General features: G+C 38.5%; 1 protein-coding gene across 2 annotated transcripts in view; it reads left to right on the forward strand.

Moving 5' to 3' along the window:
* The first annotated feature begins 288 nt into the window (after positions 1 to 288).
* Positions 289 to 13,260, forward strand: part of ANXA10 (annexin A10) — a 42,266-nt gene continuing 29,294 nt past the window's right edge. Inside the window, exon 1 of one of the 2 annotated variants that reach the window (XM_053257013.1) lies at positions 289 to 399. In XM_053257013.1, coding sequence (XP_053112988.1) covers positions 382 to 399 — 18 coding nt within the window. In that variant the 5' untranslated portion in view covers positions 289 to 381. The remainder of the gene's footprint in view (positions 400 to 13,260) is intronic. The other variant, XM_053257016.1, reaches the window with a different exon arrangement.

Genomic DNA, 13,260 nt, shown 5'->3' on the forward strand with positions numbered 1-13,260 from the left:
GTAAATCATTAACATCAGTATTTCTATAGATTAACACTTCATTTTCTGATTTGTTAAATTCAGCCTCTTGGTTCAGCATTGTAGGTAATCGGTGGTTGTGCTAAATCACTGTTTATTTTATGAAATAATTCTGTTCATTCACAGCTGAGTAATGACTAAGTACACACTGCGACACTGCAGTGGCAAGGAACATACATTATCAAGTTCTGCTCCTCCTTTCTGGTTACCTTGGAGCATAACGTGATTGGAAAAAATAATCAGTTTGATTGCATTCAGCCTGCTGGTTCATATCAACACAATAGCTGAACAGCATTTGGGCTTTTCGGGCTTTCATCTAAACCCACCTTCAAATTTGGTTTTTACTTGAAGACTTGTGCCAAAATGTATAGCGGGGACTACGTGAGTATAACTACCCAAATTTTTCAAATTATTCCTGATTTTCTTCTTTGTTGCAAGAATTAAAAGGAAAGTATTTACCTAGTGGAAAACAAATTCAACTTCAGACCATCTGCCATCAATTGCCACTAAAAAAGGGCTTGAACCTGTCTGTTGATGCTATCTTCCAGAAATGAAAGTCACTTTGTGTATAATAGCAGCATTTTAGATTATTAGGGTAATAATCTCTAATGGCACAGCAGTGAAGTAACTTGCCTAGGGAGCAAGAGGTTGCTGGTTCAAATCCTCGCTGGTGAAACACCTATATTGGGCAGCAGCAATATAGGAAAGATGCCGAAAGGCATCATCTCATACTGTGCAGGAGATAGCAATGGTAAACTCTTCCTATATTCTACCAAAGAAAACCACATGGCTGTGGAGTTGCCAGGAATCACCACCAACTCTATGGCACAACTTGATCTTTACCTTGATATCCATAAAGCATAGCTGCTGAACAATCTCTGTTCATCTCAGTAGGAACTCTGTATAAAAGCTTCTAAAATGAATGGAGATTGCATAGCAATAGTGATCCAGTGAATGTGTTCTCTATACTTGTCATAGTCCTTTATGAACCACCATCTTTACCATTAGCTAAGGAAAAAATGTTTAGTTAATTATAAACATCTGGCAGGATAGTTGTTTTTAAAAGCTGATATAATTTGTTCAGTTTGAAAACAACCTTTGCTGTTTTCAGTTGGTTCAATTTGAAACCACAAAGAATGAAGGGAAAATGACAATAAATCTGATCTTGCTGATTTTTTCTATTTCTAGTTATTATTGGAAGGTAGAAGTGTACATATAGAAGTGTACATTCTGTGGCCACATTCTGGCCACAATGCATGCAGTATAGAGTGAGTGAGGTACTAACCCTTTGCAGACACTGAATTAAATGAGGGTTGCTCCTGTGTGCTCAGGATTACAGCATTAAGCCCATTTTATTTCAATAGATTTTGGACTATGGTGGTTCTTTAGCTTTTTAAGGGTACATATTGTGAACATAACTGTCTCATGTTTGAATTTTCTGAAAAATATTAGGATTCATTCCCTTGTGTTCTCCTCCTCTAGACCTTGTTTATTTTTTTGTTAGGCAAAAATGTTCTAACTAGAATAGTCTGGTTATTTGTTTAAAACATGTTTTGTTCAAATATTTGAGTACATTTAATTACCTTTGATTGCATTAAAAATTAAAATAAAAGCATTTGCTCTCAGTAAACAAATAATAAAATGTTTGTGACCAACGGAGACAATGACAAACTCATAAAAGCTGCTAAGTTTAACAATGAATTGCTTAATAGATTTATTTTATTTATTTTTCATTTATATACAGCTTTTCAGGAAAATGTCCCAAAGCGGTTTGCGAAAGAAAATTCTGCCACATAAAGAGTTCATTATTAATATAACTAGCAAAATTTTTATCTTTTCAAAATGCTCTTACTTTGTTCTTTATCAATTGCTCTGAGAAATCAGTGAGAAATTTCCAAGTTAAGAACAATGACATCTAATGGAAAATATTTTCACTCATTATGTGAATCGCACTATCATTTTCCTCAGAGAAAATGCCACTTTTCTTCAGCACCATATGATTCATTTTCTTGCTTATTCATTTCTGACTAATCAAATGCAACAGCATTTACATAATTTATATATTTTGCCTATGGGCCTAGATTGACTAGAGATTTGCTGCTATCTTTTGAATACAGCACACCATTTTGCTGTTATGTCCAAAAAGACAACTAAGTGCTGATTTCTTCTTGAGGCAACTTGCACATACGTTCCAAATTGGTGAGCAGCATAACTTGCAGGGGCGGAGCCACTATAGCGCGAACGGGTTCAAAGAAACCAGGCTGCCGCACTCAGGGGCCGTGCCTCACACCCCAGCCACACCCCTGTGTCTGATGTCAGATGTAGGGGTCATGGTTTTGCTTGCAAATACACTCCCTGCCAGAGCCGCTCCTGGCCGCGCTGCGAATGCGGCGCTGGCTGGATTCTGCTCGCAAATAGGGGTACTGGCCCATTTTCAAGCAAAACCACAACCCCTGTATCTGACGTCAGACACAGGGGGCATGGCTAGAGGGGCCACTTGCAGTGGACTGAACTTGAGCAGCCATTGGCCTCCCCATGCTACTGATAACTTGTGAGCTGGGGACAGTCTGACTGCTCATGCAGCAGCAACTTCACAAAGCTTCTGGAATGATAACACATAAAGGGTAGCAAAACCACACAAGAAGCTCAATCCTATGTTGCCATTTACTGGAACACTAGCAGAAGTTTGTTCTTTCCAGCTCTGTCCCATATGTCTCCAGAACATGATTTAGAAATTACTGGTACTAAGGGCCAATTGTGTTGGCCTCTTTCAAGTCTGTTCCGTCAGTAGCTTTGCCTCCCACTCCACGGTCCAAAAAGCCTGTAATTGTGCAACACAACGGCTTTTCCAAACCACAGGAATTAATGCAGTTGGAGCACTAGAGGAAAGGATGAAGATTTTATTGTTGGATTGATTAATCTGCATGTTAATTTTTCACATACAGCCTCAAATGATGCTTTAAGCTTGACTTCTTCTATCTCATTCTACTTCTGTGGTCATTATTTAGCACAGTCCAGGATTGATCTTCCTCACTTTTGCAGATCAGTTAATGACTGTGCATATCTAACACAACTGGATTTTTTATGTAACTGGCACAGATACTAAATGTTCACAATAGTCTTCTCAGTCATACAAACATGATTTTGAAAGCTCTTTAGCAGAGTATAGGTCTGTAAAAATGTATGATCTGCTAGGCCAAATGTGGACCTTAATATGTAGGGCTGTCTTTAGGGCATGGCAAGTAGAGCGACCGCCCTGGGCCCCACTCTTTTAACCCCTATTAGAATTAATTGGAAGGGGGCCCCCGCACTGGCTGATTTGCCCCAGGCCCCACACCCTGCCAGGGCTCTCTATGGACGGCCCTGTTAAGACACTTAGGGCTTTTTGCAACCCACTTGGAACCTGTAGGTCACAATGGCTGGGGAGCTGAGTTCAGCTTGATGGCATGAAAATTGTGGACTTCTGTGGTCATGGTTAAGAGGATGACGTTTCTAGCTCTAACATTAACTTACAAATGGACTCATTGAGAATAATAGCGCGGCCCTGTTCTCTAAAACAGGTTGTGCAAAGGATTACATAGGATTGTGCTTTGAATACTAAGAAGAAGCACTGTATGAATATCATGATTCTATTAGCAGTGGTTGACAGGATGAGGAAAATCAATAGGACTACTTTAAGTAGTTTCCTTCATCCTGTCAGCCAGTGATTGCATGCAGGAAATGGCTGCCTACAGTATACTACCCAGGAATCCGGAAATTAAATAAAGGACAACTATTGCCCTTTCTCAAAGACATATTTCAGGAACAGATAAGAGACCTGGTGCTTAGAACTGCACTATGTCTTTTAAAAAGCAGATATGCTGTTATTACAACTGCACTTATTAGAAAAAGACATTTCAAAAATATCGAATTCAAACAATAAACGCAACTACCCTTGACTTGTGTGGCGGTCAGGGTGGGCCTAGCAATAAAGCTATATTACAAAGAACCTCTTTGCAAAAGCAGATCTAATTCATAAGTATGGCATGTAGAATGTTTTGAAACATGAATTCCCAACTGAAAAACCATCTAGAAATGACTTCCATAGTTCACTATGCGAAGAATGACTTGCTAAACAAATATGATTAGAATGAAGATTATTCACACTTCAGATTTGTTTTTTGCAGTTACAGGACTGTTTTATCAGAACTGTATGCACCACAGAATTATTAGAAGAAAAAACTACCAGTAAATGTGGGCTGTTACAACTCCTGGGTCTGCCGGTGCCAGCATGAGAAGCAACCGCATCATCTAATGTGTGCACAAGGTTCTTCTTCACAAACATTCATGTGCCAGAGTGGCATGGGACAGAACATGCTGCAAATGTAATGTTTGAATGTCCTGGCCCATGTTTTCTGACTGAATGTCAGAAAAATTCTATTCATTATGAAATTGCTCCTAAGTAATCTGCTATCTACCTTATCAGATTCTGGAGTGTGACATTTTTGCATTCTTATGTTTTAGGCCAATACCTTCAGCAGCATGGATGCTAATGTAACATGGCTGCTCTCATGCAACTGCCAGTAACATTTCAGGGTAGCCCATAAACTGTGTGGGTGGGGCCAGCAATGTAGCTATTTCCCAAGCCAGGTTGCTGGCCTCCATGGCAAGGGGAAGTAAGTGTAGGGAATAATTATGTCACTGGTCCCCACCCACAATGTTATTGTCCTTCAAACATTACCAGCAGCAAGCAGTATGGTAACTTGCACAATGTAATAGCAGTTGTGCTGCCTTCTGTATCTCTAGAAATGGACTTTTAACAATAAAATCTAAAGTAAACCACTACATGTTCACACTGGGCTACCACCAACTTGCCACATAAAAGTCCTGCAAAGGTTTATGCAGTATTCTGGGATAAATGTGAATGATAGCCTACTGCAACCTAACGCCAAATTTGATGTGGTGTTAATCCTATTAGTGCCAATAGAAGCTTCTCTTCTCAGGAAAATCCCTAAGAGGAGACCAGATTTGGAACAGGACCACAACAGAGGAAAAGGGTTAAAGACTTCTTCCACCCCTGACATGGTCAAATTCTGAGCAGCCCCATCCATTGACTATTTAACAACAACAACAAAATTTCAGTCCCAGGAGAAGAGATTAACACATGTAGTTTGTCCCTTAAGCATATAATTTGTGTGGCTCTTGCTTGAACCATTACTGGATTTATCTCTGTTGCATTAAAGACATGTTGACTTTTCCTGTCAATCAGAAGCACACACCCTCACTCATAAGAGGTCCTCTTGTCATTTCAATACAGATGCAGCTCCACATAGTCATTCCTTTATACTTATGAAGCTTCCCATTCTCTGAATGAGCAAAAAAACCTCACATCCAGGAGCTTCGTATAGACACTAGAACTGACATGAGTAATGGGTTGGGATGGTTGTCTAATAATTTAATGTCATAAGCTCACTGGAATGAAAATTTTATATGAATGTACATTGAAGTTAACACATTCAGAAGGATAGCTGTGTTACTCTTTACTGCAAAAATTATCAAGACTCTTGTGGCATCTTAAGGACTGGCACATTTATTGTGATATGAGCTTTTATCGACTACAGTCCACATCAGCAAATGTATCTGAACTGGACTGAAGTCCATGAAAATTCATCTTGCAATAAATGTGTCAGTCCTTAAGATGCCAGAATACTTTTTGTTTTGGGGGTCAGTATAGAGACTCTTGTTGACTTTATTGGGTTAATAAGATATTTCTGTATTTTTGAACTAGGCAAGGGCCATAGACCTATAACAGTATAGACTACATAGTAAAGAGCACATGCTTTGCATCCAGAAAGTCTTAGGTTCAATTCCTTGCATCTCTAGGGCTCAGGTAGCAGATGATAAAAAAAGACTTTTGCCAAAGATTTTGAAGAGGCACTGCTAGTCAGAGCAGACCAAACTGGCCTGTAGCTGGATAATACTTGCACTTCCTGACTCAGTATGAAGCAGCTACATATGTTTATATTGTATATGTCCAAATTCTCACTATGAATTCCTGCTAAATTGGGGTGTCTGATCGTGTACAGTTGCAGTCTCATGCACCCCTAAGAGTAAGTCCCACAGACATTTCTGAGTTGAAATGAAAAAATTATGGCTGTAGGTATATGAATTCAGTGAAACAGCAGTGCCTATAAATACTGCTTTGGCATCACTTCTTGAAGAAAAATATTGTTTATAACAATGTTGAAAGGAAAAGGAATGCATTATAACCTAAGTGACAGGTTTTTTAATATATGTTGGAAGTGTAACATTCATTCTAAGTGTGAAATATCTATCAGTGCACTTTTCTTCTCTATCACTTTTGTGTAATATTTTAGATTTTGTTAATTTTAATTTGTTAATTTTGTTAATTTTTATTACCTAAAACATGATAGAGAAGAAAAGTGCACTGATAGATATTTCACACTTAGAATGAATGTTACATTTTCAACATATATTTAAAAACCTGTCACTAACTTTGTGTGTTTTTATATCATGTTTTAATATTGTGTAGTCCGCCCAGAGGGCAATTTGTTATGAGGCGGCTAACAAAATTGTTTTATTTATTTATTAATTATTATTATTATTATTTATTTTTATTTTATTATTAATTCTTGATTAATTTGGTTCTTGTGTATCCTGCATCCTAATTATTTAGACTTAAAGAACACTATAAGAACATTCAGTTTTATTGGTTCATACAATATTCCCTGCTTTGGTTGCTATAAAACTGTGCTGTAAATAATCAGATCAGATTTTAATAATATAATTTGTAATAGAATGAGAATTCAAAATGATTGCTCATACTTGCTTAACTCTCCAATTCCTGTGGAAATTTAAGCAAGACAGAGGGAAGTCCCTTCTTTGTGAATCACTATGGAGAACTAACAGCTATGGTGACCAGATGGTGAGATGTCACGCAGCAGAAATTGTATGGCTTTTCTCATATTTTTAGTGGTCTGGTGTACATGTAACGCATGTAAATTACATGAGGAGAGTTGGTCTCGTAGTAGCAAACATGACTTGTCCTCTTAGCTAAGCAGGTTCCACCCTGATTGCATATGAATGGGAGACTACATGTGAGCACTATCTCCTTTGGGGATGGAGCTGCTCTGGGAAGAGCATCTAGGTTCCAAGTTCCCTCTCTGGCATCTCCAATATAGGGCTGAGAGAGATTCCTGCCTGCAACCTTGGAGAAGCCGCTCCCAGCTTGTGTAGACAATACTGAGCTAAATGGACCTATTGTCTGACTCAGTCAGGGTGGATTTGATTTAAATCAAATCAATTTAAATCATGAGCTAAATCACTAGTCAGTAAGAATAGATTTAAATCATGGTTCTTTACATAAAGACTCATTCTTGCTGGTATAATCTTAATATTTACAACCAGATGAAGGCTTCATTTTGGGTCCTCTTCTAGATAGAAAAATTGCCCAAAACAATCTAACAGAAACCTCTGGAAGAGCATGACATTGTGAATGGATTAATGTAATTCATTTACCAAAAAAATTAAATATTGTATATATACAACCTCATTCTACATAATTAAAAACTAATCCTTATTTCATGATGAATACCTTTGGACTATAATGTATCTTAAATAGAAAACTATAGAAAACTATCTTTAGATTGATTTCCCCCCCCTCAAAAAACATTTTATTTTTAAAAATCTGATTTAAATTAAAAAAAATCCGATTTAAATTAATGTTCCTATGTTCCTATGTAATATTATCAGTCTTTTAACCATGGTTAGAAGCCGAACTCCCATGCCCCTTCTCCCGTACATATTTACTTGGTTAGTATAAACTATGATGTACCATTATATCTGCATGGCTGCTTACTGTGCTAAATGTTAATCTTTTTTTGCTTGATCGAGTATGAGAATTAGCTTTGATCTCTGGTTTGAACCCTGGGTTTAAAAAGCTAGCCCTTCTTAGCACCTCTGCAGATATGATGCTGCCCTAGAATTTGCGGTAATTGGGGAAGAGAGAAAGTAAGACATTTGTGAAGGCAGTGAGTGAAAGAAAATGGGTGCAATAGTTAAGAGATAATTAGTGTTGCATTCTTCAACAGACCATTGTGTGGGACAACCTTTATTTCTACCCCAAGAGGGGTCAAGCATGGAATTGGCCCACTCCTACTATACTTTTCTGTCCTGCAATCAATACCTCACAGTGACTATTCTTTTATTCTCTACACTCTTTCATATTTCTTTTGGATGGTAGCCTGCAACAGTAGTGGGGAAAATAGATAATTAGTACCATATTGATTTAAGCTAACTGTGATACAGACTGTACTGTAACTAACTTTCAGTTCAGCATGTACGCGAGCAGGAAGCTGATTATCCATAATTTTTCTTATTTCTTCACCTTTCATAGACTTTATTTAGGGTAGCTTTGTAGCCAATCATCCACAGTATTTCTTGATCTTTCTAACAGCCATTGCAAGCACATGTTTTCTGTTTTGAGGAGAAATGCGATAGACTCTGCAGGTTCTTACTCACTTTGATTTATGATGTGCTCTCCTATTCTGAAAAATATTTTAGACTAATCTATAAAAGGAGTTATTGTGATATGATACTGTGTCAAACCTGCTGGAATCCAATGATGGCACCAATACAAAGCCTCTTCTAATAATTCACTCTGATTGATGGGGAGGTGTTACCTAAGTATTTCAAAGTCTGGCAAGATATTTCATTCACTGGAGGGCATTTAAAGTCTTATTTCTCCTGACCGTTTGCGGGTTTTTTTCCTTGCAAAAGATTTGCACTTGTAGTATCAGGATTTTAAAAGTGCAGCTTTGGAAGAATAAATTTAATTTAAAACTGATCATGAACTAGGGACATATCAAAAGGGGAAACAATACATATTCTTGAGTTAACTCTTTTCTACTTCTTTTTAGAGAGGTTACTGATATACAAACCGAATGTTGATTTTAGGCTATTGAGTTTCCATTTCCTTCCTTCCAAACAGATGCACTGGCAATACTAACTGACCCTAAAAACAAGGTTTGAAAGCCATCTGGTGAACTGCTGAACAACATTGCTTAACCAAGCAGTATCTCAGGGCCAAACTAGATGCGATGGAGCAGCTGTTCACACATCTGTCCTGTTCACATATAAAGTGGGTCTACTCTTTGCTGTGGCATCCCTTATATGGAATGCCCTCCTTGCTCTGGGCACACTGCTGGAGGTTGGCATATATATTTATTTTAAAAACCACATGCTAATAACAGTAGTAGTAGTAGTACACTTTACTTGTTAGCCGTCCCATAACAAATCGTTCTCTGGGCGGCTCACAACACAACATTAAAACATCAAGTAAAAACACATAGCACATGAAATCACAACACACCAAAACACACACACACACACACACATACACACACTGTGTGTGTGTGTGTGTGTGTGTATACACACACATAATACAATACAAAACAATTAAAAAACTTTTTAAGCTGGGAGCTGTAGTCCAAAAACAGTTGGAGGGCCACAGTTGAGTAGCCCTGCTTTACATTATAAGGAGCAGCAGAGAAAGGGGTGAAACCTGCCCCACCTTGCTGCACTCTATTGCTTTAAGCAGTCTCTCCCAGACCAGTTGCAGAACTGGAAGCGAGCCATTACTAATCTTCTCACTTCAGAATCCCTCAAAATTCCACAGACACCAAACCTTGAAATGCAGTCTGAAAACTATTACTATAACATATTTGACAGTACCTGATAGTAGGCATGCCGTGGTATTTTTGTATCTGGGAGCATTTAGATAATAAGCAATTGTAATTAGTATTTGACTGCTGACAACTGAAGGGTGTTCATAACTGATCCCATCAAAACAATCATCAAGTTGTTCTATTTGGAAATAATGTTCAAAACTTTCATGGTGGCTTTTGAATGACAATCAAGGTATTCATATGAGTATATAAGTTAGTCATTAGTATATAATTAACATTAGCACCATGATAATCAAATACCAACAGCAGCAATACTCCACTGCTTTTCCTTGTTTGCAAGGTTTTGATTGTAACTTTACAAGCCCTAGCTAACTATGCTTAAATCCTAAATTAGTCATGACTACATTTTAGTTAGTTCTCTGGATTAAAGCCATAATGTTTCCTGGGCTACAGCCCCATTAACCTTTCTGACATGACTTCTCAGATCTGAATAACATGTCATAAACATGTCTATACCTACAAAGATTAGAATCGTACAGACAATGGTTTTTCCCATGACACTCTATGGATGCAAAAGCTGGACTTTGAAGAAGCAAGATAGAAAAAGTGTTAACACGCTTTTGAACTTTCGTGCTGGAGAAGACTTTTGAGGACACCATGTACAGCCAGGAAAACAAACAAATGGATCATAGAACAAATCAATCCAGAATTTTCAATCGAGGCACAAATGACCACGACCAAACTATCATACCTGGAACACATTGTGCAAAAACCCAGCTTCCTTGTCATCATGGACTTGCAATGATCTCTAAACTGTGCAGGCACACCTCACAGTTTGTTAAAGACGCTGGCCCGAATGGACAAGACCAGCATTGGTCTGGTCTCTCTGCCATCGGGGAGGGGGAATAAGGGAGAGGGAATGCTCCGCTCCCCCCTGCACACCGCACAGTCGCCCCTCGGCCATAAGAATAAAAACCAAAAACAAAACAGCAGAAGTTTGGCAGGGGGGTCAGGGACGTATCTAGGGTAGGGCAGGCAGGGCACGTGCCCTGGGCGCCACTTGAAGGGGGGCACCATTTTTTTTAATGGAAAAAAATTTAAATGGCCACCGAAAACAAAATGGCCACCACACATACTCAAATGGCCTCTGCAAGACCCTAGTATCTGGGAAAAGTCAAATTCTCCATTTATTTTAAAACTTATGTAATAGTGATGCTACAATGCATAGTAGAGAATTAGTATTAGTATACCCAAATTAGTATTTGGGTATTTCATGAGCCCCAGCATACTGAAATTTGTAGTTTTCCTGCATTTTTTGGTCTGGCTACGTCCACTGCTAAATAGTTTTTGAAAGATTTAAAGATTAACGAGCTTGACTTGTATTTTTGAGCTGATATTATGGTAAAGTTCTCTGAAAGATGGATGTCAGATGTTTGGACAGGAGGCGCAATTTCAGTGCTTGCCCTAGGTGCTATGTTTCCTAGATACGCCTCTGCAGGGGGTTGCTGCCGGAGGCCCCCGACCCCAGTCATTTGGAGGTCCCCCAGACCTTGGAGGACCAGACTGCGTCCCTAAGGTCTGGGAGATAGTGCGCCTCCAACTGGAGATGCCAAGGACTGAACCTGGGACTTTTCACATGCAAACCATGTCCGCTACTACTGAGCTATGGTCCCTATCAAGTAGTTACCTACTACTAGTATTGGTGCATTTCTATTTTTCCTAGCTGGAAGAAAACATCTGGATATACTGCAACAGCTGAGTAACACCTGTCAATTTATAGTGTAATAAAACAGTTGTCCAGAAATGCCAATGGTACATTACTGTGGTGGCAAATTAAGAAGTAAACCTGGCTATCTTGCAGATGTTGAACAAGGTCTGTATGCAGTGATTGATAGTCACATCTAAAGATTATTCATTCTTTCAAATCTATACATACTGCCAATATATTTATTCACCTTAACACTGACTACTGTTGACCTTGAGATCTTTGTTTCATGAAGGATGGAATATATACAAGTGAGAAGGGTATTAACAAGTAACCAGAATAAACCACCCAAAGAACTCTGAATTTGCTAAGCTCTTTTCCTATGTTGCCCAAAATCAGAGAAAACAGATGCATCATAATTTAGTGTGTGCTGCATTTCCAGAGGTTTGTGAAATAATTATAAACATTGTAATCTGAAAATCTAGTTCAAGATGTATGGCCAGAGTATAGGCGATAGTTTTAAAGATAGGTGTTTCTATCAGATGTCAAGCAGAATATTCATTTTTCAACCTTGCCCATGTAATTTAAACCACATTCTGGCTATAAGCAACAAAGAGAGCAACAGAGACCTTTTGCATGGAACAGTACCTTTCTATTGTATCTTTGTGAAATTATGAACATAACAATACATGTAGAAAAAAATCAATTACAGTTATACTGAGGAGTGTGTATCACAGGGTCAACTAGCACAAATGTCTTCTGAGACTGAAACCAGAATCAATACTTTATGGTATTGTACAATATGAGGATGTTGTATTTTAAATTATTTTACACATGCTTTATTCTATAATTTGTTTTGAGATATTTGCAGTATACAATACTAGGCTTTTAAAGAGACATTCCCCTGAAGTAACATTTGTAATTCTGTTGAATTTAGCAAAGCAGTTCTGCAAATGGCAAAGATCATGAGATACGTAGAGCTGAGCTACATACATGCTATAGTGTGCTCTAGAAAGGGACTAAGACACTGGACTCACCCATACCATGCTTGCCAAAAACACTGACTACTGCTGCATTACAACAAAAGTACAGAGTTGCTCCCCACTTGATATTCGGCCTGGGTACAGCTGCCCAAGCGCCAAACACTTCTGCCCTGTGATGGCTGCTAATGATGCATGAACATCCTAATAGCCACTTTTCTGACAAAAACAGAAGCAAGACACTGATCCTCTCCTAATTTTTGTTGGGAAAACTGGACATTTGTAGAACCATGCAAAAGCCAATACCTGCGACCGGCATTAGAGCAGCCACATCATAGCAGATATTATACTGCTGTTGGGAACATAAAGGAAAAAATTGTTCTGGTAAAATTGTTGAAATGTTTTAATCCTTTTATTGATTGTTTTTATTGCTTTGTTGTAAACCACCCAGAGAATTTGCATTTTGGGCAGTATAAAAATGTGCTAAATAAATAAATAATCTGCCAACTTTCACTATCCCTACAACTGGACTAAATTTGACAAAACTGGTTAGGCAGTTCACAGTTTAGCCCACTTTTGCCTCAATGTTCATGGGTCTGCCATCTTGAATTGGGGTGGATGACGTGATGCCTTTGAAGTGTCCCTATCTTTCCCTACAAATGTACCAAATTTGGTTCAAATCAGTTAGACCAGGGATCCTCAACATTGGGCCCCCAGATGTTCTTGGACTTCAACTCCCATAATCCCCAGGCCCAGTGGCCTTTGGCTGGGGATTATGGGAGTTGAAGTCCAAGAACATCTGGGGGCCCAATGTTGAGGATCCCTGAGTTAGACGGTCTACAAGTTATCCCACTTGTACCTCAAATATTAA

This window comes from Hemicordylus capensis, chromosome 5, assembly GCF_027244095.1.
Source record: "Hemicordylus capensis ecotype Gifberg chromosome 5, rHemCap1.1.pri, whole genome shotgun sequence".
NCBI lineage: Eukaryota > Metazoa > Chordata > Lepidosauria > Squamata > Cordylidae > Hemicordylus > Hemicordylus capensis.